Here is a 25,330-nt window from a genome sequence, read left to right on the forward strand (position 1 = left end):
GCAGAAGATGGCAAATATCGCAAAAAATGTTTACGCATTTTCACTTTGTCGATAACAAAATAGTGCGAAAAGTGGATGGAAACTAGGCTAGTGTGTGTCAAGCAGGTTGTGAAAAGCCATGAACTACTGACTGAGGAAATGTATGCATCACAAACCAGTGATTACAGATAAACCCTGACTAATGAAGCACATCAAAAGATAAACAACGAAAGGATTTTTCATCTGTTCATCTTGATCTCATTATAAAGACACCTACGAGTTGGACCATTATAAATTTCATAGGAATGGCATGAGTCATCTAAAGTGCGTCAAGCACAAAGTCCCCCCACAGTAAAAATGGCTGGTTTCAATGAGAGTGCTACTGTATGTGGATGTTGCACAGGTAAAGGGAAATGGCAATTATTGTGCCTTCCTGACGCACAGGATGAAACACTCCATTCAAAAGAATCTCGATGACATCTATTCAGCAATGTTTCTTCAACATGATAGCCATTGTATGCCTTCCCTTCCTGCTTTCCCTTGTGTCGTTATGATTACTGAAAACTGTGACCTCAAAAGAGCTTGTTTTTAGTCCGCAGTAGGAAGAGCGACAGCCAGATTTTGCAGTATGAAAATGTTATTCTAATAACATCTAAAATAGATTCAGACCATGCATTAGGCTGCAGACCGCTGCCTTTTATCAGAGTTGTATACAATACTTTAGTGACAGAGTAGGTTTCATGTTCTTTATAATACATGCATATCTATGTTCATCACCATTAGTTATAGGGCCATGAGCATCACCGTGACAACCACCCCACCGCAGTGGTAGAGTGCCACCGGCGTTTATGCACGTGACAAACATATTAACTTACATAAAAGACCTTATGAAAACTTGAAATCCATTCCTAAATTAATGTCATTTAAAGAGTATAATGAAGTATGAGATCTTTAGTATCTGTGTAATGGATTCTTTATCACAGGGGAGTTTTTATTTTCAGTTTGTTGAGACTTCTTTGATTTTGCGCTACAGAGCACGTTTTGGTATGGTAATGGCATTGTCACAAGATATGCATTTAGCGTGCAACTCAAGCCAAACACACAACACAACAAGGTGTAACAACTACACGTCCCTTCGTCCCCAACTGAACTTACCAAAATCTCTTCACAAACTCACTCACAGGAGAGTTTATTCATATCATGTCAACAAACAACATGAAAGAAAGGGCTCGTGTCAGTTTATGCGCTCTATCTAGAACTCAAGCTCCGTTGTGCATTCGGTAACTTCACCGATTCACAGATTTAAGTTATAATATTATATTAATGTTATTGATATTGCTGATTAAGCTCATAAATTTAAGACGCGTTTGAAAATAGGTGACTAAAAAGCACTTCAGATTACCAGGGCTCAAACACAGGGCAATCCTCACAATACTTTCTCTACAAGTTCAGCTTTAAGCTCTGTTGTGTGTTCGCTTAATTGCAGATGTAAATTGTAATATTATATTTATGCTGTTGATGGCTTGTTATATATATATATATATGATGCATTTGAAAAAAGTTGATTAAAAAAAGCACTTAAGTTTACAGGGGAATTGCGCTTTCATCACTCGACACGCATCTTAGATGAAAAAAAAAAAAATCCTTACAATACCAAGAGTGGATCATTTGAATAAACAAGGTTTTATTCAACAAGGTTTTTCTTCTTAAAAAAAAAAAAAAAAAAAAAAAAAGGCAATGCATTGGTAATATCTTGCAGTGTTATTTCTCATCATATTTTCGTCAACAATGTTTGAATTAAAATTGTTAAAATGATCCTCATAATCCCATCTTTGATAGCAGAATCAAATAAAACCTCAAACATTCGTAATTTCATTGATGAGATTAACACCGCGTTCTGGACGTGTATTCAGTGCAGCTGGAAACATAACTCGCAAAAAATGTAAAGCATCTGACAACTGAAAAGCGTCCAGCAAAGGCAGGACTGAACAATTTAATAATTGTCCAGCTGTTTAGTGATATTTAGTTGTGTTGAATATTGGAGTTTCACAATATTAACAGAATCTGACATCTGGAATATAATTCTTTAGGCCTTTACAATCAGAGGTACAGTCCAATAACAGACAGAAATGATAAACCAATGCAAACAGTTTTGTATACATGTTATTTGGGGTATTTTGTGATATTTTACAAAGGGTTTAATTTCATTTAGAGTATGATGCACAATAAACGTGTAATTTGCGCACACTCCCTCCACCGCCCTTCAACCACTGTATGCACCGTTCACCGGCTGTGATCGGCCCCTAACCACTGCGGTGGTAAAATACTGCCACCGTAACAGCCCTAATTAGTTCTAAAGGAAAACCAGAACAAGTTAATTCTAGAGAGCAGATCATGCTATTACATAGCATTTTGAATTTAGGGAGCAGTGATGTTTTATTTGCAAACGAATCATTCCATTGATTTGGTTATTTTTAATTAAAATCGCAAAGTGTTTGTAAAGAAAGTTGTTTATAAGGTGGGGGCATGTTGGACCCATAACGCAACATTAACGGAATCAACATAACCTAAAGGTGAGAATTGTGACAGAGCCCAATTCCTTAGTCAACGCAATTACGCGTTGCATTCTCAGCATTGCCACAAGGGGCGCTATAGTGAAAATTCCAAGAGAATCTTGAAGAAAAATTGTTAAAGGAATAGTTCACCCAAAAATGATCATTCTTTCATCATTTACTCACCCTTATGCCATATTAAACTTGTATGACTTTCTTCTGCGAAACAGAAATGAAGATATTTTGATGGAGCTATGAGGTGCAACGCACAAAAAACACAGACGCTGTACACCCGCTCCGTGCTTGTCCGCTCCATGCATGTGTCAAGCGCGAGAAAATGGAATCAAGCTTCAAATCATGATCACCAAGGAGACTGCAGATGGCAAGATTTATACAGTGCATTCAGAAAGTATTTAGACACCTTCATTGTTTACACATTTTGCAGCCTTATGCTAAAATGCTTTAAATTATTATAATTTTGTTAATGACAAAGAAAAAAAAGATTTTTGATAACTGCAAATTCATTAAAAAGAAAAAATGGAAATATCACACTGACATAAGTATTCAGACCCTTAACTCAGTACTTAGTTGAAGCACCTATGGCAGCGATTACAGCCTTAATTCTTATTGGATATGATGCGACAAGTTTTGCACTCCTGGATTTGGGGATTTTCAGCCATTCTTCTCTGCAGATCCTCTCAAGCTCTGTCAGGTTGGATGGTGACCATCGGTGGACAGTCATTTTCAGGTCTCTTCAGAGATGTTCGATTGGGTTCAAGTCCGGGCCATTCAAGAACATTCACAGAGTTGTCCCTAAGCCACTCTTGCACTGGCTGTGTGCTTAGGGTCATTGTCCTGTTGGAAGGCGAACCTTCAGCCCAGTCTGAGGTCCTGAGTGCTCTGGACCAAGTTTTCATGAAGGATATCTCTGTATTTTGCTGCGTTCAGCTTTCCTTCAACCCTGACCAGTCCCCCAGTCCTTTGCCGCTGAAAAACACCCCCACAGCATGATGCTACAACCACCATGCTTCACCGTTGGGGCGGTACTGCGCAGGTGATGAGCGGTACCTGGTTTCCTACAGACGTGATGCTTGGAATTGAGGCTAAACAGTTCAATCTTTGTTTCATCAGACCAGAGAATCTTGTTTCTCACAGTCAGAGTGTCCTTTAGGTGCTTTTTCATGTGTCTTGCACTGAAGAGAAGCTTCCGTCTGGCCACTCTGCCATAAAGCCCTGATCGGTGGAGTGTTGCAGTGATGGTTGTGCTTCTGCAAGTTTCTCCCATTTCCACACATGATCTCTGGAGCTCAACCAGAGTGAGCATCAGGTTCTTGGTCACCTCTCTTACCAAGGCCCTTCTCCCCCTGATTGCTCAGTTTGTCCAGGCAGCCAAAGAGTCCTTGTTGTTCCAAACTTCTTCCATTAAAGAATTATGGAGGACACTCTTCTCTTGGGAACCTTCAATGCAGCCGAAATATTTGTGTAGCCTTCCCCAGATCTGTGCCTCGACACAATTCTGTCTCTGAGCTCTGCAGTCAGTTCCTCTGACCTCATGGCTTGGTTTTTGCTCTGATATGCATTTTCAGCTGTAAGACCTTGTATAGACAGGTGTGTGCAATTCCAAATCATGTCCAATCAACTGAATTTGCCACAGGTAAACTCCAATCAAAGTGTAGAACATCTCAAAGAATTAAAAGAAATGAGATGCATCTGAGCTGAATTTCAAGAGAATATCAAAGGGTCTGAATACTTTTGTCAATGTGATTTCAGTTTTTTTCTTTTTAATAAATTTGCAAAGCTATCAAAAATCTGGTTTTTGCTTTGTCATTATGGGGTATGGAGTGTAGATTGATGTGGAATTTTATTTTTATTTTTTAAAGCATTTTAGCATAAGGCTGCAACATAAAAAAATTTGAAAAAATGAAGTGGTCTGAATACTTTCTAAAAGCACGGTAGTAAAAAAAAGTGTTACATTTTGGTCCGCTTCTCACCCAACACCGATCGTATCCCTACAGAAGACATTAATTAAACCACTAGAGTTGTATGGATTACCTTTAGGCTGCCTTTATGCATTTTTTGGAGCCTGAAAGTATGGACCCCATTGGCTTGTATGGAAAAAAAACCCCACCTCATATCTTCATCAAAATATCTTTTGTGTTCTGCAAAAAAATAGAAAGTCTTACAAGTCTGAAACAGCATAAAGGTGAGTAAATGAAAAGAGACCATTGAGCGAACTGTCCCTTTAACCGGTCAATGTGTTTAAAGCTAGATATCAGAATAACACATTTAAAGGTGACTATCACCCCCTGGAGTACTGAGGCTTGTTAGCGCAACAGTAACGCCCCTACCACCGTGGTGCTCGAGTCAGAGCTGGTTATCAGTGAAACTGAGCAGCGATTAAACACATTTATTATCAAACTGACAGCATAAATGCACGAGCACCTCACAGTCTTTACTTACAAAGAGGCTGTAGCCGTTGAAAAACGAGTGAGTAAAAGATTTTAACATTTTGAATCACAATACACTAAATATAGAGGCAAAAACACTTACTCATGCTGTGCATCCCAAGATAACTGCATTCAAAAATATAAACTCCAGGGGCATCTGAAGCATTGTATTCATTAGTGATCACCGCAGCAATTCAGGCGTGAAATGTCTCAAACAAAACCACAAATTTATTCCTCCTCATTCAAAATGTAAATTCAAGCCAGCTGACCCATAACCAAGGAAGTTTGGGTTAAGGAACAGTAGTTTTGAAAGAAAACAGATGAAAATACACCTTGCCATCTTCACCAACATGTGACTGACGCTTTGTTAAACTCTACACAAGGTTGTGGTATTTATAAGAAAGCGGGCATGAAGGGTTTAAGCGGACTAAATGATTGGAGAAGTCCTCCATACATCACCAGAGAGAAGTCTGTATTTTCACCGGAAGATCAAGTTATTACATTTTGAATAAAGATTACGAGGTCAAAAAATAAATAAAACATAAGCATGGATAAATCGTTCACAATAAGATCAATAACATGCATTTAGAAAATAGTGTGAATTTTCATTTCTTGCCGACTTTAAATGATAATGTAATTGGTGAAGGTTTCTTTTAATCAGTTCATCGAAACAAAAACATCTGAATGAATCCAGTCATTAAAATCAATCAGACCTTCCTACTCTTCTAGGGAAGACAATATTTTATAGTCCAGAGATCTCTCATACCTTCCTGCACAATACTACATAGAGTAAAATCAATCCATGTATTGATCTGCTTTGTCAAACCTCTCTCCACATTCCACCATTCTTCATCCACAATACTGAACACAGCGATCCATCCACATCATCTCTCCTGATGTGTACATGTGGATTTGTGAGGACTGACCTTCCTTTACTGCGGCCGGGGGAGCTGGGGTTGGAATTGCTGCTGGCATTGCTGACGGTCTCCATGCGGGAGAGTTTGGTCTGCAGTTTTCCAGTGGCAGACAGGGGCTTGTTCACGGCACCCAGCACGTTTGCTGCCTTAGGCTGAAGATAGAAGGGAAAAGAGAATCAGGCAGTCAATCTTTCACAGTCTTGTCAAATTGAAGAAGGTTAAAAGCACTGAATAGAGAGGTCAAATATGTACCTTTCCTGGGGTGAAAAAGGATTTCATCTCGGGAGGCAGGTAGTTTTTCGTGTTACTGAAATTCTAAAAGGCAGCGAGAACATTGAGAGACTTTAGTGATTGGGATTTTTTGAAATTCTGATTTGAACTGTAATATGCCATTTACAGTTTGAGCCAGCAGGCTGCATGATTATCACCTTGTCTGGTTGCGTGAAGTAACGTGCGGGCAGTACAGGATCTTTAGGCGACTCTAAACTGTATGTGGTGCTCTTGGAGATGACTATGTTCATGGCTACATCACACACTGTGTATAGTTTCTGCAAGGAAACATAACCCAGCGTGAATAATTAAAATGTACGAAAAGTTAAATGAAAAATAAAGAAGTGGCATTTATTTTTAAAGAGATAGTTCACCCAAAAATGAAAATTCATCATTTAAAATCACCCTCATGCCATCCCAGATGTTTATGATTTTCTTTCTTCTGCTGAACACAAAGGAAGATTTTTAGAAGAATATCTCCGCTCAGTATGTCGATACAATGCAAGTGAATGGTGACCAAAACTTTTACGGTCCAAAAAGCATCTAAAAGACAGCATGATAGGTGTGGGTGATGAATATTTAAGTCCTTTTTTTACTATCAATCTCCACTTTCACTTTCTTTTGTTTTTAGCGTTTCACATTCTTTCTGCATATCGCCATCTACTGGTCAGGAAGGAGAATTTATAGTGAAAAAGGACTTAAATATTGATCTGTTTCTCACCCAGACCTATCATATATATCATACTTCTGAAGACATAGATTTAACAACTGGAGTCATATGAATTACTTTTATGTTGCCTTTATGTGCTTTTCGGACCTTGAAAGTTCTGGCCACCATTCACTTGCATTGTATGGACCTACAGAGCTGAAAAATTCTAATAAAAATCTTTGTAGAAGAAAGAAAGTCATACACACCTGGGATGGAATGAGGGTGAGTAAATGAAGAGAGAATTTTTGGGTGAACTATGTCTTCAAGATTTCACAAGATTTTTGTTAGGTTTGAAATGATAAAACACACATACTGTCGAAATATGTGATAAAACGTATTTGGACTCTTTTTAGTAGTTTAACAGTGCCGTGCAAACTTAATGTAACAAACTACATGGTGTGGTTAATCTGTGTGATAGGAACTGAATTCATACATTCACTAAATAGACCTTGGGATCAGTTGCTTAAAAGCAAAGGCAAGTGAAAAGGGAAGATAGTTTTGAGAAAAGGTCTAGCATAGTTTGTTTGCAGATGCTCTTTTGTTTGATATTTTGTATGCGATGCATTAATATATTTTAAGCATGGCTTAAGTGCTCAATTATTGAGGACACTACAGGTATAATCATATTCACAGAACACAAAAACATTAAACATTGTGTAAAATGACAAAAATATTAAATGCAGGCAACTAACCACAGCCAAGGGCGTCGGTTTGGCTAGAACATTGTGGGTTTGCACCGTGAAGCCTTTACCCATGTTTCCATTGATCATGGTATAAATAATGGGGGGGGGGGGGGGGTACTTGCTTGTTTTGATTATCCCCCCAGAATCTACGCCCCTGACCACAGCTATTTTGCAATGTATTGAATATAAGAAAAAGCAAGGCATTCCTCCAAAATAAGACAGACCTCGTTTATCTTGGGATCATCTGGACATTGTCCATCTTTTGTCTGTTTTATGTTTTCGACCATTTTCCTGATGAACGCATGGCTGTTGTTTTCATTTTTGGCCATTAGGATCTCTAAAACAAACCACAAAGCCCTAAAGGAAAAAAGAGAAGATATGAGAGAGAGAGAGAGAGAGAGAGAGAGAGAGAGAGAGAGAGAGAGAGAGAGAGAGAGAGAGAACGTCATTTTCAAGATTAAAGGCAGATGGCAACTCTGGAACACCATTTATCTATGATTTCGGCAGTCAGCCAAACATCTAACAAGCTGCACATTTTCTTCAGTTTACGAAAATGTGTACCATTTGAAGGGCAACATATTGGTAACGAATATCTCGTACGATTACGCATCTGACATTTCCAGAGTGTGAAATGACAAACTAATGAATAGATAAACATTCTCCAATTAAGAGGAGGAAGAGACTGGGGTGGACTCACTCTTTGATGTCTTTGAGCTGCTCGATGTCCTGGACTTTCACATAGTCTGGGTCGTGGACCAGAAGGTGAATTGCATATGGCACCACATATTCTGGTAAGAGAGATATCAGCTTTTCTGTAATAAACACACACATACACATAAGGGATGGGAGTCGTAAGGAATATTGTCGATTCTGGCTCCAATACCAATTCCTCAAAGGGATATTTCGGCCAAAAATGAAAATTCTCTCATATTTCAGCTCTGTAGGTCCTTACAATGCAAGTGAATGGTGTCCAAAACTTTGAAGCTTCAAAAATCACATAAAGGCAGCATAAAAGTAGTCCATAGGACTCCAGTAGTTTAATCCATGTCTTCAGAAGCGATATGATGAGAGGTGAGAGGGTGAGAAACAGATCAAAATTTAAGTCCTTTAATATAAATCTCCACTTTCACTTTCAAAATGTGAAAGAATATGACAGTGAAAGTGGATATTTATAGTAAAAGGTATTTAAATATTGATCTGTTTCTCACCCACACCTATCATATCGCTTCTGAAGATATGAATTAAACTACTGGAGTCTTATGGATTACATTTATGCTGCCTTTATGTGATTTTTGGAGCTTCAAAAGGTCTGGTTACCATTCACTTGCATTTTAAGGACTAACAGAGCTATTAGGTTAATAGAGATATTCTTCTAAAATCTTTGTTTGTGTTCTGCAGAAGAAAGTCATACACATCTAGGATGGTATTAGGGTGTGTAAATGAGAATTTTCATTTTTGGATGAACTATTCCTTTGATTTTTTTTTTTTTTATTATTTTTTTTTTTTATGACCAGGTTCTCGATTCCTAACCCTCGTTATATATAATCTGAGCTTTATAAAAACCTGGGCATTATCCAGGCCACAAGATACTTTACAATAGCCCTGATTTATAGTTTGGCTCATAAATATGAATTACAAATAAAAAAAAGGTTCACATCCTCCTAGGGTCTCAGACTAACAAATCAAAACTGAAAAGGCTGACGTGCAATGAATTCATTCCAAGAGAAACAGATAAAAAAAGCTACACAACGGACAGATGAATCCACTTGACAAGACAAATATAACATCAGCATCCTCTGCATAATAACTCACGAACAGTTCAACTGAGCATCTAACTATTTCACTGTGCTGGAAGACACAAGAAGATGAACTAATAAAGATTATTAGCACACAAACACACAACAAGGCCTCCAGTAGGGATGGGAATTGTAAGGAACTCAACTTTGATTCTGATTCAAAAATCTGATTCTGTTCCTAAATGATTGTTAAAAAATACTTGTTTCATTACTTTTGAAGAAACCTCACCATCCACAATAATGGATCTATATACTGGGGAAGAGAAAAAAAATCATTTGTTGACATTTTTCAAATGTAATTCATTTAGCCATATCACTGTAGATTCAGTCGCACAACCCTAATATTCAGAGTATGTGAATATAGTGTTTCGTTCATGTAATGAAATTAATTTGGTTTCAGTATGAATTTTTTTCTTATTCCCAACCCTAGCCTTTAGAGAAGGATTGAGGCGAGGTGTCCTTACCGCTTACAGCTGCATGCTGTTTCAGGTATTCTCTGCGCAGGTTGATGTTTTTGACCAGGCATTGGCGAGCGTGCGCCCTGCGCTCCTTCACCGGGTCTTTGGCACACAGTGTGAACACGGCAAGGTACTCCAGCGGCAGACGCAATCTGCACAGACCTTTGTGCAGCTTCTGGGCGAAGGCCTGTCGCACCTGGTAACACTCATCCTGATAAAGACAAGAAAACTCATTAACAACTAATAGTCATTCAGCTTATGCTTTCATACAAAGCAACTTACAAAACACTTAATAACATTCTCAATTTATTTCTGAATGGTGCAAAACCCTGGTTAGCTCATAGATGAACCTTTGTGGGATTTGAACCTACAACCACATGGTTTAACTACTAGGATACAAAAGTTTTGACTGGGTGAATGGGACTTGAGCGGGGCCATAACCGCAAAGGCTGGCTACTGACTTTATCAGGCAAGAAACGGCAATAATGCCACAGTGAAAGTTGGTTTGCAGCCAACAATCAAGTAACTAGCTCTAAGAAATGCTGGTAATAATAATAAAAGGTCATCAGTTGAAATATGAAAGTGTGACTGTTGACCTGGAATAGAGTCACAAAATTACCAAACAGCCTTTTAGTCACTGCAGTGTAACCCATTAAAAAGATGTTACAGGATCTTTGACATGATAAAAGATAATGACAAATCCAATAGAGCCCTGCTATTAAATATAACATCAGTCCATCAGTGACCCAAAGAGGCTGAGTGAGTGTGCAGTGAGAAAAGTCTTACGTTGATAACAAGAGCGCAGAGCTGGTATTGCTCCAGGGTGATGATCTCATGGTAACACGGTTCCTGAGCAAGACGAAGAATCGCGCAGCCAGCTGCCAGCCGCAGACGAGACATATCTGGCTTCCTGTACACAAACAAACACACACACACAACATCAGAACAAGCGATCACACCCATATTATACAGATTTCCCGATTCGATTCCAATTTACAAGCACTCGTTTTTTTTTTTTTTTTCCCCGATTTGGTGTAAAAGACAAAGACACAAATATACATTTATACACATGTGGATTTAATAATTGAGAATAAAGTGTAATATAATATTTGAATATTTTTAACGGTTTACTTATTTTAGATAAATTGAAGCTCCAATAATGCTGCATGATGTCAGTGATGTCATCTCCTTTGGACTTTCTGACCATGTAAAATCCTCGTTTTTTATTTTATTTTAAAGAAACATTCTTGAAAGAAGTTACTGGACTACTGGATGTTACTCGCTTTCACCTCATGCTCACAATTCATGGTAGTACAAAGACATAGAAGAATTATACGGAGCGCTATTAAATTACAAAACTGCACTACTTCTGACTTCAAGTCCATCCATCCACATGTTTTCTATTGGACTTGGCTCTGACTTGGCCACTCAAGGACTTTGACCATCCTATCCTGTATTTAGGGTCACTGTCGTGCTGAAAGGTGAAACAATTGTCCATCTTCAGTTGAGCAGATGGCCACAGATTTTCCTCAAGAATTTGTGTGTATATGGCAACACCTATTTTCCCTTCAATCCTGACCAATTGCGGTCACTGCTGAAGAGAACCACCCCCACAACATAATGTTGCCACCATGTTAAGTTCTGGGTGGTGTGCTGTGTTTGGCTTTCTCCAAATACAGTGCTTCGAGTTCAATCCAAAAAGTTACATTTTTGTCTCATCTGACCATAAAACATTTTTCCAAATGGCATCAGAATCCTCCAAGTGTTTTTTCACAAAGTGCAAACGAAATGTAGTGTGGCACTTTTTCAGAAGAGGCTTCTTTCTTGCCAGCCTGCCATTCAGGCCAGCTTTGTGTAAAGCTTAGGAGATTGTTGTCACATACACAGACAGATCAGTCTCAGCCAGAAAGGCTTGTAAATCCTTCAAAGTTGACTTTGGCCTCTTGATAGCTTCCCTAATCAATATCCTCCTATATAATGATCTGAACAGTACTCAGAGAGATAGATAAAGCCTTTGAAATCTTTCTGTACCCTTCTCCTAATCTGTGCCTTCAACCATCTCTATGATGTTTTTATCTGTTTGTGTGCAAGCATTTGTTTTTTGGTGTGCAGCATGTCTGATCAGCAAACATCAATTCCGTCTAAATTATGTAAATACGCTGCTTCTAATTATAAATCGCAGGACCTTTCAGATGATGAAAAAAAAACGCAGCTTACATTCTGCAAAATACCGTACTATACCACACTACTACATTACACTACACATTATGTTTGCCTTTATTATGCAATTATATACATGCACTACTAATATAGCAACTATCCTTGAAATGCCCCCCTCCCCCCACCGACTATGAGTGCCACTTACCCCATCTTGCCCTGTTCCGTCAGATCACCGTCACTGCTCAGGATGGCGGTCAGCATTCTCAGAGTAGAGTTACCAGATTTACTCTGGTTGTTCTTCACACCGAGAAGCCACCTCACCATCAGTTTAATACCCTGAATCTGAAACACAGATAGACCGAGGAACATTAAATTCATATTGCACTGCATCCCTAATATTCTGCAAGTACCATTTATTTCCAGTGAGAGGAGAAAAACAGACAAAATAAAAAAAGAAGGAATAGAATACATGGTTATAGACCCATGAGTATCAGGTTTATAATACAGAGGCTTTTTATTTACTGCTTGAGGAGAAAAAAAAAATTCTTGTCTGGCTATTGCTGTAGTAGTTACAATGCAATACCGTCTGAGATGTTAATCATTCTGGCACTTACTTCAATACATAAGAATAAATGGCACAAAAAATCTTAAAGGGATAGTTCACTTAAAAATGAAGTCTGTCATAGATTTGCTCCAAACCCATTTGACTTTATTTCTTTCATGTTGCACAAAAGGAGATTTTAGGCAGAATGACAACCTCAGTCAACATTCACACATTACATTAGAAATAAAAAAAAATGCAATGAAAGTGGATGGTGACTGAGAATAAGATACTCCCTAATAACTTTTGTGTTCCATAGACAAAAGATCGTAATACAGGTTTGGAACGTCATGGGGGCAAGTAAATTATGACATTTTTTGCTTTTGTTTTTGTTTAAACTCTTTAAGAGCAAAGAGTGGTTGCTAAATTTGTGATCTCTTTACTGAGCATGTGCAGTCAGCATCTCACCTTAGCCAATGTTTCAGGAGAGACTTCATCATCTGGAACCCACAGCTTGGTAGTTTTCTTGCCAGGAATCTTTGAGGCAAAAACACAAAATCTAGATCTGTATCAGATGCCTCTAAACTCTGAGACTGCTCGGAAAGTGTAATTGCCTTGTCTGAAAGTTTTCTAACATGGTTAAACTCAAAATAAACTGACTTCTTGTCATAGACGTGAGGAGAAATATGACTTGTCATATGTCTGCAGCAATCTAACTTGCTTTACAATCACTACAAAATGAATTAAAACTGTGCCCACATGCTCATAAACTTCTCCATAAATGTTAACAAATCAAATAATGAGACCTATGAACTTCAGGAGAATCTCTCCAGTTGATTAGATTTAAACAATTTTAATATAAATTGTTTACCATTTCCTCTCATAATAATGGTTTATTTAAGCATTAAAGGGATAATTCACCCCGATATGAAAATTCTGTCAACATCTACTTGCCTTCAAATTGTTGCAAACCTTTCCTTCTTCAGTGGAACACAATAGGAGATGTTAGACAGGATGACGGCCTCAGTCACCATTCACTTTCATTGCATGGAAAAAAGATGCAATGGAAGTTAATGGTGACTGAGACTAACGTTCTAACATCTATTGTGTTCCAAGAAAGAAGGCAAGTATTGCGAGTAAATGACAGAGTTTTTATTTCTGGGTGAACTTTCCCTTCAAGCAATAATTCATTAAGTCTAAATTGGCTATTGCTAGGCTTTATTTCAGACCAGTAATTAGGCTATGCTTAAACTTACCCGGTCATTCATTAGCAAGTCTTTGACGATGAAATTGGCCACTAAAGATTTGAGTGGAGCTGCAAACTGTTCTGGGGCCAGCATGGCCAGGTGTCCAAGTGTTGTTAAAGGGGTTATGAGCTGCTCCATGTTGTCTGTGTCAAGACTCTTATGCAGAGGCTAAAGAAAGGTAGAAAGAAACAAACGCTTGTAAAACTGAATTTTGATTAAAAGTAATTCAGGAACACAATAGAAAAAGACAAGACACAGAGAAATGTTACCTCAAATATCTGTGCAAACTGCGTGTCTCGGTTGGAGAACATGGCATGGATGCAGTGGATGGCGTATTTGGCCTGGCGAGGAGGACCCTTCTTGGCTTTGTGCTGCAGTACTGGTAACAGAACTCTAGGGGCAGAAGAAAGTAAAACAGGCAGAATGCTGAATGGATTCATCAAATGATAGATGACAGTACTGCACAATAGAAACTGACTTCCATTACCATGCAGAGGGCATCTAGAGTGTAAAACAGCCATTATTTCTGAAATTACTTTAGTCATGTAATGGTACACATTTCACCTTTAAAAGGTGTACTCAGTATTTTTTTTTCTCATTAAAACAGTTTTTACTTCTAACGAAATGCATAGTAAGTTTACAACATATGTATAAAATCATGAGCACTCGCATAAGATGAAGACTTAACTCATATTAGTAACCTTATAAAATCTGGAGATTGTCCCCTCATGGGGGCTGTCATGCTAAGATCACATGACCACGCAAATATTATTTGCTTAATTTCAGTAACCGCCCTTTTCACTCATAGGATAAATTATTAATGGCTGATTGTGAATAGTGAATTTCTTCAATGGCATCATGAACTGAAAACTAGTGTGTTTGAATGATGCTGCATCCAGGCTCCTAGGTGTCAGTGTAAGTCCAAGAAGACAAATTCAAAGAAAATTACTGAGTGCACCTTTAAATTATTGGAATTAAAATGAAAGGAAATTAAAACAAACATATCAAGCAAAGTCAATACTTAGTCAAACTTACGATTTAATGTGTGGGAAGCTCTCCTCCAGTTTGTTGCCAGTGTTTTTGAAGATCTGCAGCGCTGCCTCAGCCACCTTCTCATCGTCCATCTTCAGACATCCAAGCAACGACTCAAATGTCTCAGCAGAGTGGAAGGACACGGGATGGGTGAAGGACAAGACCTGAGTGGTGTGAAGATACTTTAGTACAGGTACAAACACATTCCAACAAAACAAGTAAAAGCAAGAGGCTAAGCCACCAAAGAGAGACATGAGACTGATATCTTCAGGTTACTTTTACTTGAACATGTATATATGAGCTATACATAGCACGTGTGGAGGCTTCACGCTATTCTCCGCGGTGTCCACACACAACCCACCACGCACCCCACCGAGAGTGAGAACCACATTATAGCGACCACGAGGAGGTTACCCCATGTAACTCTACCCTCCCTAGCAACCGGGCCAATTTGGTTGCTTAGGAGACCTGGCCGGAGTCACTCAGCACACCATGGATTCGAACTCGCGACTCCAGGAATGGTAGTCAGCGTCTTTACTTGCTGAACTACCTAGGCCCCCAAAAATATTGAAATATTAAATTATTCCAACAATACTGACAATCCAAATATTTGCTAATGGGTATAAAACTGACACAGACAGTCTTGATACAGATTTCCCGATTCAATTCTGATTCACAAGCTCTTGATTTGATTTCGATCCATTCATATGGGTATATTTCAGTTATAATGTCCCTTTTGCTTACATATGAAATAAATTCTCTCCCAGTTAATGCTGTAACCCAACCTAACCCTAACCAGGTACATTACAAAAATATTAATTTTACTAATTATATTTGATCAGTTTTTATCATGTCACATTTTAGCTTTTTAAAAATGAACAAATCCATGTATTCAAATCAATAAATATGACAATATATTTCATATATTATTTTTTGTTACATGTTTATTGCTTAATTACATAATTTGTACTATTTACATGTATTTACACTAATAGGTTGAACATGTGTTAAAAAAATGGTACTGTCTCCTTAAGAAAGCCGGCATTTCTGTAAAGAGCATCTGTAAATGAGCACGTACTAACAAGAGAGACTCGAACGGATTTATCTCATCTGTCCTACGTGTGATTAGAATTCAATTGTTCTTTTTTTGTTTTTGATCAACTACTGACTGTAAACAGAAGGGGTATTAAAAAAGAACCATTATTCAATGAGAAATGGATCGCGTGGATCTCGTCTTTGGACACGCATTACACTGAACAACTTTTACTCTCAACATGCAGTGAAAGGACCTCGCTGCTGAACACTCCACCACTATACTACACAGTAAGTGAAATCTAAACATTTACCAGCAAATTGCCAATATACATTTTAGTCTCATAGCACAAAATTTGGTTCCTAATGAGAGTCATTTCCTCTCATTGTAGTAGAGGGCTGCATATAGAGTAAGAGATCAACTTGGGATTTAACAATCGATATAGTTCAAACGAAGACCGCAATGCATCGGAAAATCGATATTTTGACCCACCCCTAGTCCAGAGTACTTGCCTTCAGCAATTCCAGGCCAGCTCGAATGGCTTGCTCGGTCGGGACTCCCTCATCATCATCATCAGCAGTCCCTTCTATAGATTTATTCACCTGTTTGATAAGGGCACTGCAGAGAGACATAAAGAGTGGAATGAGTCAGGCTGCAGGCCAGTCATGTTATTAAATAATTAATATTTGCATTTAATCAATTTCTAGACGCTTTTATCCAAAGCCATTTACAAGTGAGAATAATACATGCAGAAGCAATTTATCCAACAGACAAAACAATAAAGTGCTACCATACTAACGAAACTCTTTTAACTGACCTGATGGATTCTGTGTCAATATGGACCGGTGCTATTCTCTCAAGTAAAAACTTGACCATCTCTAGGAAAGGGTTGCTGGGCTGTTTGGGGCTACCCAGTTTTTTGGTGATGTCTTTCTGTGGAGTTCAAAAACAGCCACAAACTGAAATAACTTGAACTGTAAAGAGCAGAACTCAACAAGCAAAAATGCAGGGCTATATGAGGAGAGGCTGGCCAAATCAGAACAGAGGCCATTTACATAGCAGCCAAACAACCTGTTTAATTCCAAGGGAGAAAGAGAGGGTGGAACATAAAGAACGTCAAAAGCTACTAAACCTCATATGATACAAGATGAAATGACAAGGAGTTCTTACCACGCAGACCTCTGCTTGTTTACACGAGCAGCTCGGGCTCACCAGGGTCTCCAGCTGCTTCCTGATCTTCTCATCCTCCTCAAGAACCTGAGCGAGTTTCTTCACAAAATCCTGTGTCTTTCCCGGGTCTGGTAGGTTTCCTTAAAACAGAGAAATGAAGAGATGTTTCCTCCTCAGTGAACTTCAGCTCTTCCTACTATCCTACAAAAGACTGATTGTATGTGCCAGGAGAATCTTCTCACAACCTGACTTTCAAGATTGTTTAGGAGACAACTTAACTTACTTGTGATGACCATGACCTTTGAGAACACAGTCTTGTTGTAGGAGTCAGACTACAAAAATGAAACAAAGCCCACAGGTGAAAACCCCATTCAAGTATGTTCCACCACAAAATTAACAGAACAAAATGACAGAAAAACCCTACTTTTGGCTGTTTAACAAGATCCAGGAGATCTTTGACGTGATGTCTCAACATGTTCTGACACTTCCACATTTCATTCAGAGCTCTGTCGGAGAGATGGAGCAAAATAAACACAAATCAGCGCTCCTAGTCTGAATATACTGTACACCTTCATGGGTCATACCATTCACACGATGGTTGGACAATATAAGCGCATATCGTAATATTTTGTTTTTAATCAATCGACCAAGATTTACGGCACCTACTTGACAGCATTTCCATCCAATGTTGCGTACAGGTAATACAGACACTTCATCCGCTCTGTAGTCTCGAGGTTGTGAGGCACTAGATACTGAGCGAAGATCCTTTCCACGAGCAACCTAGTGGGGAAAAAAATTCTTTAAAAAAAATCGAAACTTCAACACATGTATCATGATGTTTTAATTTGATATTTCACATTTCATTAAGCTTGCTTGTCAGTTTTCTAAGAAATGTCATTACCCAATTTGAAATGAGCTTAGATGAGATTTGAATGAAAATGGAAAAGCGATGACATCTCACATTGATTAGCCAATAACAACACAAGATTGCATTTTCCACACAGTTGCCATTACATGCACTAATGATGCAATAACATGAAAACCTGCATATCAGTTAGGAGTTCAAAATGGGGGCATACAGGCTGAAATCAAAACACTGGGAGGGTTCAAAAAAGAAGAATTGCTTCTGTCCTGAGCATGAATGTATTTATCAGAAACAATTATGACAAAATATAGTGTTGATTTTTTTAATAAAAACCACAATACAACTACGCATTGCTCCAACTGAAAGGAACTGTAGGCCACAAACTGCAACTCTGCAATCTCTGAATTTCTCAATATGTTGTATCTTGTTCTTATGCACTATACTTTCTAAAGGTATAACATGAACAGCAAAGTATTATAATGCATTTTAACTGTGGTTACAACCATTTATGAAATAATACGCAAATTGTGATCGATGTGAAATATAAAACATTATGACTACTTTGTTATGCATTACATGATTTAGGCTTTAAACTATTGAAAATGTTAAATCAGCATTAATGTGTGCTTGTCTGGTGACATCATTGTTCTGTCTCTATGACCGGCCTGTCTTCAGGGAGCTGCATTTATTGAGCTCTGCAGAACCACTCGACACCAGTTCAACTGAGGATTTTCACAGTTCTCTTGGTCTTAGCTCCGGCACACAGACTCTCTGAGGTTAAATTGATTTTCAATGTAGAGGAGGTGACTGACAGGTGTTGTGGCATCAGTGCTAATCACGCCATTGCAGACAGACCTTTATAGTGAAAGGAATTTGGTACAATCTCAAATTCACCATCCACCACTGGTTTTTCAATTCCAACAGCTTGTAAATGACCTTACAAAATCTAATTACACAACAGATCTTCATTCTAAATGAGATTCTGCTTTACCACACTGGAGACCATTTTTGACCAAGAAAAAAACCTTGTATCCTTCACTTCAAAATACCTACACCACATGAATTTAAAATGGACAGGGACAATATTGTGGAAGGCCTCAGGCTTATCAGCTTCACTCACCGGTCGTCTATGCTATTCTGGTAGTAGATGTGGAGCAGTTTGTCTTTGATCCAGGATATCTGCTTGGCTGCCTCTTTGCCGGCCTCTGCCTGTAGGGCATATTTCTTGTAGATCTGAGCCAGACCCATCATTGCCTCTTTACGAACCCGCCACTGCAAAATAACACAACAGGAAACTCTACTCAGCCAAGATTATTACATTCCAATGTAAAGCACACTGTCTGGCCAAAAAAACAGTTGCATGCTCTAATATTTCGTTGGGCCACCTTTAGCTTTGATTACGATGCGCATCGTCGTGGCATTGTTTCGGCAACCTTATGCAACGTCATAACATTTATTTCCGTCCAGAGTTGTATACATTTTTGGCCGAGATCCTGTATTGACGATGGGAGATAAAGTCTTCTCCAGCACATCCCAAAAAACTTTCAATGGGGTTAAGGTAAGGACTCTGTGGTGGCCAATTCATGTGTGAAAATGATTCCTTATGCTCCCCGGACCACTCTCACAATTTGAGCCCATTGAATCTTGGCACTGTCGTCCTGGAATATGCCCGTGCCGTCAGGGAAGAAAAAATCCATTGATGGGATAACCTGGTCATTCAGTTCATTCAGGTAGTCAGATGACTTCATTTTATTACTGCATAATGTTGCTGAGCCTAGACCTGACCAACTGAATCAACCCCAGATCATGACACTGCCTCCAGAGGCTTTTACAGTGGGCACATGATGGGTGTATCGCTTTATGCGCTTCCCTTCTTACCATGACGCGCCCATCGTTTTGGAATAGGGTAAATCTGGACTCATCCGACCACATGACCTTTTTCCATTGCTCCACAGTCCAATCTTTATGCTCCCTAGCAAATTAAAGTTGTTTTTTCCAATTAGCCTCACTAACAAATAGGGCTGGGCGATATCTCGAATATTAATTATATAATCTAGATAATTTTGCTGACTATGTAAAATTGACCAATATCGTCAAAATTTTAATGTGTTTTCATCTGGCCATTAAATTTCATAGAGTGCATCAGTATACTAATTTCACGATCATTCAGGGCTGCACAATTAAAATAACATCAAAATGGCAAGCTGGTCATGTGTGATTATTAATCCACAAAAGGCTGTGATTTAAAGACAGATAAACATGGTCTGTGTGTGATTCTGAACAAACCAGTGATGCGCTGATCTGCGTGCACGCGTATGGCGGTGCTCTCAGATCAGTTCACGTGCATTGTGAAATCAAAGTAAAGCAGGTTCAAGCTTTCGCGCAATTGCAAACATTAGTAACAGTTATATGTTATTATACAAATCTACAAACGTGGCACAGAATAACAGAAAAGGAGGAGATTACAGCATTTCAGTAAATGCAGTACATTGTAAACTGTCAAATACACAGACCTTTTTCACAGACTGTGATGACGTGTTTCCGCCTTATTTAGCAGCATAAATCTAGCAATATTTTTATATGATTTTTTTAAATATTGAGTGTAAGTTTATAACATTATTCTTCATATTATATTACCCTGGAATCAGTTTTAAAAAACGTATTACCACAGCTGCGAGGGGGTTTCTGTTACAGCTGCTGAGAGAGTGAGAGTAAATTTGGCAATTTACTGTCTTAATCCACCTTTCTCTATTTTTTTCCTCGTCTGGAAAGTCATTCAAACTTAATATGGATTTTTTCTTTTGGTCTTGGAGCAAATAGGTAAGTGAAAATAATATTTGCTGTGATCTCCCATTCACCGCTGTTGAAGTTTACCCTGTAAATGTTTACTTCCATGTTCAAAAACTCGTAGTGTAAAAAAGGTCTATTGCCTTTTGTGTCGAAATAAAAGCTCCTTGCAAAGTTGAAGTAAATACTGCGGCACTTTCGGTGTCAAAATAAAAGCCCCTAGGTGAAGATGAAGTAAACAGGACAGAAATATTACTTTTGTATAACACAAATCTAATAATCAGAATAATAATGATAATTCAGAATTATATTATAATAATCAACCTGACGTGTCCCACAGTAATAATTTAATATTATGCAATGTTCAACTGGGGTTTCAAAAATATGTCAATAAAGTAGCTTTGCACAGTAAAAACATTTGAAGGTAAATAATGCTTTTTATTTAGCTACTATGTATTATTGTGTATGAAACAAATATAAAGTGCATGTCAATGAAAATGATTGAATTCCATTCTCCCTTTTGTTTATTTAAAGAAAAATGAATTATTAGATTTTGAATGTCTTTAAAATATTTAATATACTAAGCAACACTGGCTGTTTGGATTAAATGATGGTTCCTCTGATTAAAAAAAATAAAAAGCGTTTGAGCCATTTTAAAGCAAATACATAATTGAGAAATATATCGAATTATCGTCAATAGGCTGAAAAAGAGACATCATTTTAAGACATATCGCCCAGCCCTACTAACAAGTGGCTTTCTTGTGGCCACACAGCTGTTTAGTCTCAATCCTGTAAGTTATTTTTGCACTGTGCATGTGGAAATGCTCTTACTTTCACTATTAAACATAGCCATGGGTTCTATTGCCTATTTTTTACGATGTGACTTCGCCAAGCATTTTATTGATCTCCGATCACGATCATTCAAGATTTTGTTCGGACCACATTTCTTCCTCGAAGCTGACGGTTCACCACTATCCTTCCAGGTTTTAATAATGCGTTGGACAGTTCTCAATTCCAGTGATTTCAGAAATCTCCTAAGTTGTTTTCTTTGCTTGACGCAGGCCAGTAATTTGCCCCTTCTGAAACACAGTGACATCTTTTCCACAACCATGGGATACGTCTTCCGCCATGGTAGTTTAAGAAATGAGAAGCTACACACTGCATTAATTAGGGTTAAAATAATTGTTGCCAGCTGAAACATATTAATCGCGGCAATCATGATCCAATCATAAGCTCTAAAGTATCTGCTTATTAAAATCCAAACAGCAACTTTTTTTGGCCAGGCAGTGTATTTCATGTTTAAAGCCAGATGTAATGAAAGAAATGTGTAGCAGCACATTAACAATGAAACTACAAAGACTAATGAACTAAAAAAACTCTTGCTACAAAGTGAATTAGTGCTCTGCTCGCTGTCATCTGCTACAAATAGAGCCTGCAATGCTCATGATGGTGTTTTCTGTGTATGAGCCAAGGAGTTTTAAAAGGTATGAACACTTTGTGTCTTTATGTCAGTAGAACACCGCTGCACATGTAAACTATATATTTATCTCATTAAATAGCAGCTTTTGCTGTTAAATCTCGACAGGACATGACATTATTTTAATTTGTACACTGAATGTTTACGTAATGACATTCATACGTCAGATGCTATCGGTTTTTGGTTTTGGAGCACAAGTACATGAGCATGGTATCGGACCCGATTCCAATACAAGTATTGGTACATCCCTACTGATTCGGATTCGCTAAAATGTATTCACTACAGAAATTTCCAGGACTTAAGATTTTGTTCATTTCCATTACTTTTTATTAGAGTTGTCATAATTAACATGTTAACGCATGCGATTAATTAAAAAAAGTTTAACACTTTAATTTTTCTTTATCGCGATTACCGCATTTACCATTAAGACAACATGAATCAGCATAAATACTTGTTGGAAGGGTGGAACCTTTGTAACATGTCTGCCCGGAGTAATTACACTGACACACGCCAGAGCCCTTCTACCAAGGGGAGCCTACCAGCTTAGCATAAAATAGCATAATGCGGCAGACCCATAGACATTCTATTCTGTCGTAAAATGCTAGCTGACTATTTGCTCTCTCTCCTATGATAACCTCTGTGGCTCTATCTCAGTAAATAAAAGAATCTCTGCACTCACACACAACAGCGCTTCCATGGTAAAATGATGGAAAAAGGACCGCTTAATGCTATTTGATGTACAGAACAAGCACAGGAGGGACTTGGGATAGAAATAAAGTTTTTTTCAGCCTATGGAAGGAGCATTTTAATTACCACAGAAGCAAGTCTAAACTATTACCAAAATGCAGAATGAGACATTTTGTCAGCAAGCGCATATGGAGTTCAAAGCGGCGCTGGCGCTGATGCCCTGAAGCGAATCATAAATGCAGCTGCACGACTGCTGTAGGAAAGCAGATAGCCACAGTCTACCAGCTGATTAATATTGTGGAGGATGAGTGTTTAAGAGATTGAATGACCATAGCAATGAAAATGACTATTTCTTTGTCAACCTCTCAGTTAGACTTTGGGAAATGTTTAATATTATTGGAGCTATTTAAGTGCATTTTTATCTTTATACTGTGGAAGGCTTTGTTTCGAAAATGTCAGTCACCGTGAATTAAAAATTGTCAATTCTTATTTTCTTATTGGATGTTGCTGTTTTTATTATTAAACGATTTGTGGTTTGCCATCTTAATCTTCAAATCAAAAACAATAACTTGCTCCACCACTTGCAATGAATTCTCTTCTCTGATGACGTATTAACTGGCCGAGGGCTGTGCTATAAGTTTGACCAATAGCCAGACGAGTTTCATCTCCTCCTGTCCAGCCCCGTCATTCACATGAAACGGTCGCAGCAATTAGCAAACAACTTGGTGATAAGTATTTTTTATGTTGCTACCTTCCTCAAACCCTCTTTCCCTATCCCAAAACTACTCTGGTTGCGGGCCCGCTGGCTTGACTGTTTACACTTTGAAGGAGGAATATAAGAGAATTCGCATTTGTATTGCGAGGACATGTGGCTGGAGTTTATTTATATTTTTTGTGCAGCCGGAGATTTCATGGATGCACAGTTCGAGTAAATGTTCTTTATTCATTTTGTTTGGTGTATTGTGATTAAAAAAAACGGATATATTGTTTTTTACTCACTTGTTTCTCATTCATCTGTATTGGCACAATACTCCAGCCTCATCGTAAACAAAGACCGCAATGTGCTGTTTGTGAGCTGGTTTTGTAGTAGTGATGAAAGTTGATCATTCACTTCTAAAAACTTTAGAAAAGCTGTCCGGTATCTCAAGTTTCCCCAGTTAGCATCTCTGACATGAGCAGCACGGTGGAAAGGGGAGTGTGTGTGTGTGTGTGTGTGTGTGTGTGTGTGTGTGTGGCTGAAAACTAAAGTCTAGGTTTTCACATGACCGTGGGATCCCTGAATTTTGCATGAATGTTTGTTAAATGTGAAATTTTTGCTCATTTGCATGCCACAGAAATAACACTCCTTACCTGAAGCGCACAAGATTTCACTAATGCTGGTCGATTACAATGAAGTCTTACGTTAGCAAGTTCGCTAAACTAATAAGTCAAAACACTAAAATGCACAAAAAATATTAAAGTACAATTTTCAAGGGATACTTTTCAATACTGAATAAAATATATTTATAAATCAGTATTTCCCTCCATTTGCCAACTTGGGTTAATTTTTTTGCTCGAAATGCATCAGCGTGATGTCACAAAAAGGTAGCCAGGAAGATTACTAGGTTTTGGAACAGAGTTATGGTCAAATATATAGTGAAAATATAGACATTACCACAGAGAAATCTTATTTAAAGTAGCTTTTCAGCAGTCACATTTTGCCTTAAAATTATCGCATCACAACAGAATTGACCTGGTGGATATTTTAAGACTGTTTTAACAAGACATTAAATAACAAAACCTCCTGTGAAACAGCTAAAGCTTAAAAGCCACATATGACTTATCCTGTGTAAAACCACAATTTTTGTATGTCCACCTACAGAAGCAAACGAAGTGTAATAGGATGAGATGGAGATTCACCGTGACTGCTGCAGTGTCATTTAACCACATAACCACAGAAGGGGCCTTCAATTAGATTTCTCCCTGAAAGCATTTTGAAAAGGCTGAGGAATGGCTACATGAGAGTTGTAGTTCAATTTATATCATTCTGGCCCCTCCAGCTCAGGTGGCTAAAGGACACTTGATTAAATTATAGGGAAAAGCAATGGAGTGTGTCTACTTAGAAACAAGAAGCTAATGTATTCCAGCTCAGCTTCGCCTGGCTCTGACTGTGATGATGTCAAAGTCTCTGGTTCATTTGGGGTACTAATGTGAAAAGGCAGCCTCGGATATTATGCATGAAATAAAATGACTACAGCTCTCATATTAGTGTTTAAGAGACAATAAACAAACAAATAGAACTTGGTTCTTACCCGCTTATCAAGTGTTCTCTCCCTTACGAAGTTAAGCAGTTGATCATTGACAAGGGAGAGATCCTTTTTGGAGGCCGTCACTATAGACACGATGACATCATGCCGAATTGCCTCCTCTGGGTCATGTGACCTCACTTTCAAATACTCTGCAGTTTAAAGTCAACATAAAATAGTACTCACAACCCATTTCACTTCCATTATGTGAAACAAGAAATTAAATGAGAACAAA

The 25,330-nt window shown here is 38.2% G+C and overlaps 1 protein-coding gene across 3 annotated transcripts in view; it reads right to left on the bottom strand.

The window, feature by feature from the left end:
- The window catches only part of pds5b (PDS5 cohesin associated factor B), a 60,592-nt gene that overhangs the window by 11,431 nt on the left and 23,831 nt on the right, over positions 1-25,330 (bottom strand). For all 3 annotated transcript variants that reach the window (XM_051665348.1, XM_051665351.1, XM_051665350.1), the window contains exons 11-30: positions 25,102-25,247; positions 18,980-19,131; positions 17,661-17,774; positions 17,419-17,500; positions 17,278-17,326; positions 16,995-17,134; positions 16,642-16,757; positions 16,337-16,442; positions 14,795-14,955; positions 14,029-14,152; positions 13,769-13,927; positions 12,981-13,049; positions 12,177-12,313; positions 10,598-10,721; positions 9,818-10,022; positions 8,255-8,369; positions 7,782-7,914; positions 6,324-6,443; positions 6,148-6,210; positions 5,905-6,047 (exon numbers count right to left, since the gene is read on the bottom strand). In XM_051665348.1, coding sequence (XP_051521308.1) covers positions 5,905-6,047; positions 6,148-6,210; positions 6,324-6,443; positions 7,782-7,914; positions 8,255-8,369; positions 9,818-10,022; positions 10,598-10,721; positions 12,177-12,313; positions 12,981-13,049; positions 13,769-13,927; positions 14,029-14,152; positions 14,795-14,955; positions 16,337-16,442; positions 16,642-16,757; positions 16,995-17,134; positions 17,278-17,326; positions 17,419-17,500; positions 17,661-17,774; positions 18,980-19,131; positions 25,102-25,247 — 2,458 coding nt within the window. The remainder of the gene's footprint in view (positions 1-5,904; positions 6,048-6,147; positions 6,211-6,323; positions 6,444-7,781; positions 7,915-8,254; positions 8,370-9,817; positions 10,023-10,597; positions 10,722-12,176; positions 12,314-12,980; positions 13,050-13,768; positions 13,928-14,028; positions 14,153-14,794; positions 14,956-16,336; positions 16,443-16,641; positions 16,758-16,994; positions 17,135-17,277; positions 17,327-17,418; positions 17,501-17,660; positions 17,775-18,979; positions 19,132-25,101; positions 25,248-25,330) is intronic.

The sequence above is a fragment of the Myxocyprinus asiaticus genome, chromosome 31, assembly GCF_019703515.2.
Source record: "Myxocyprinus asiaticus isolate MX2 ecotype Aquarium Trade chromosome 31, UBuf_Myxa_2, whole genome shotgun sequence".
Classification (NCBI taxonomy): domain Eukaryota; kingdom Metazoa; phylum Chordata; class Actinopteri; order Cypriniformes; family Catostomidae; genus Myxocyprinus; species Myxocyprinus asiaticus.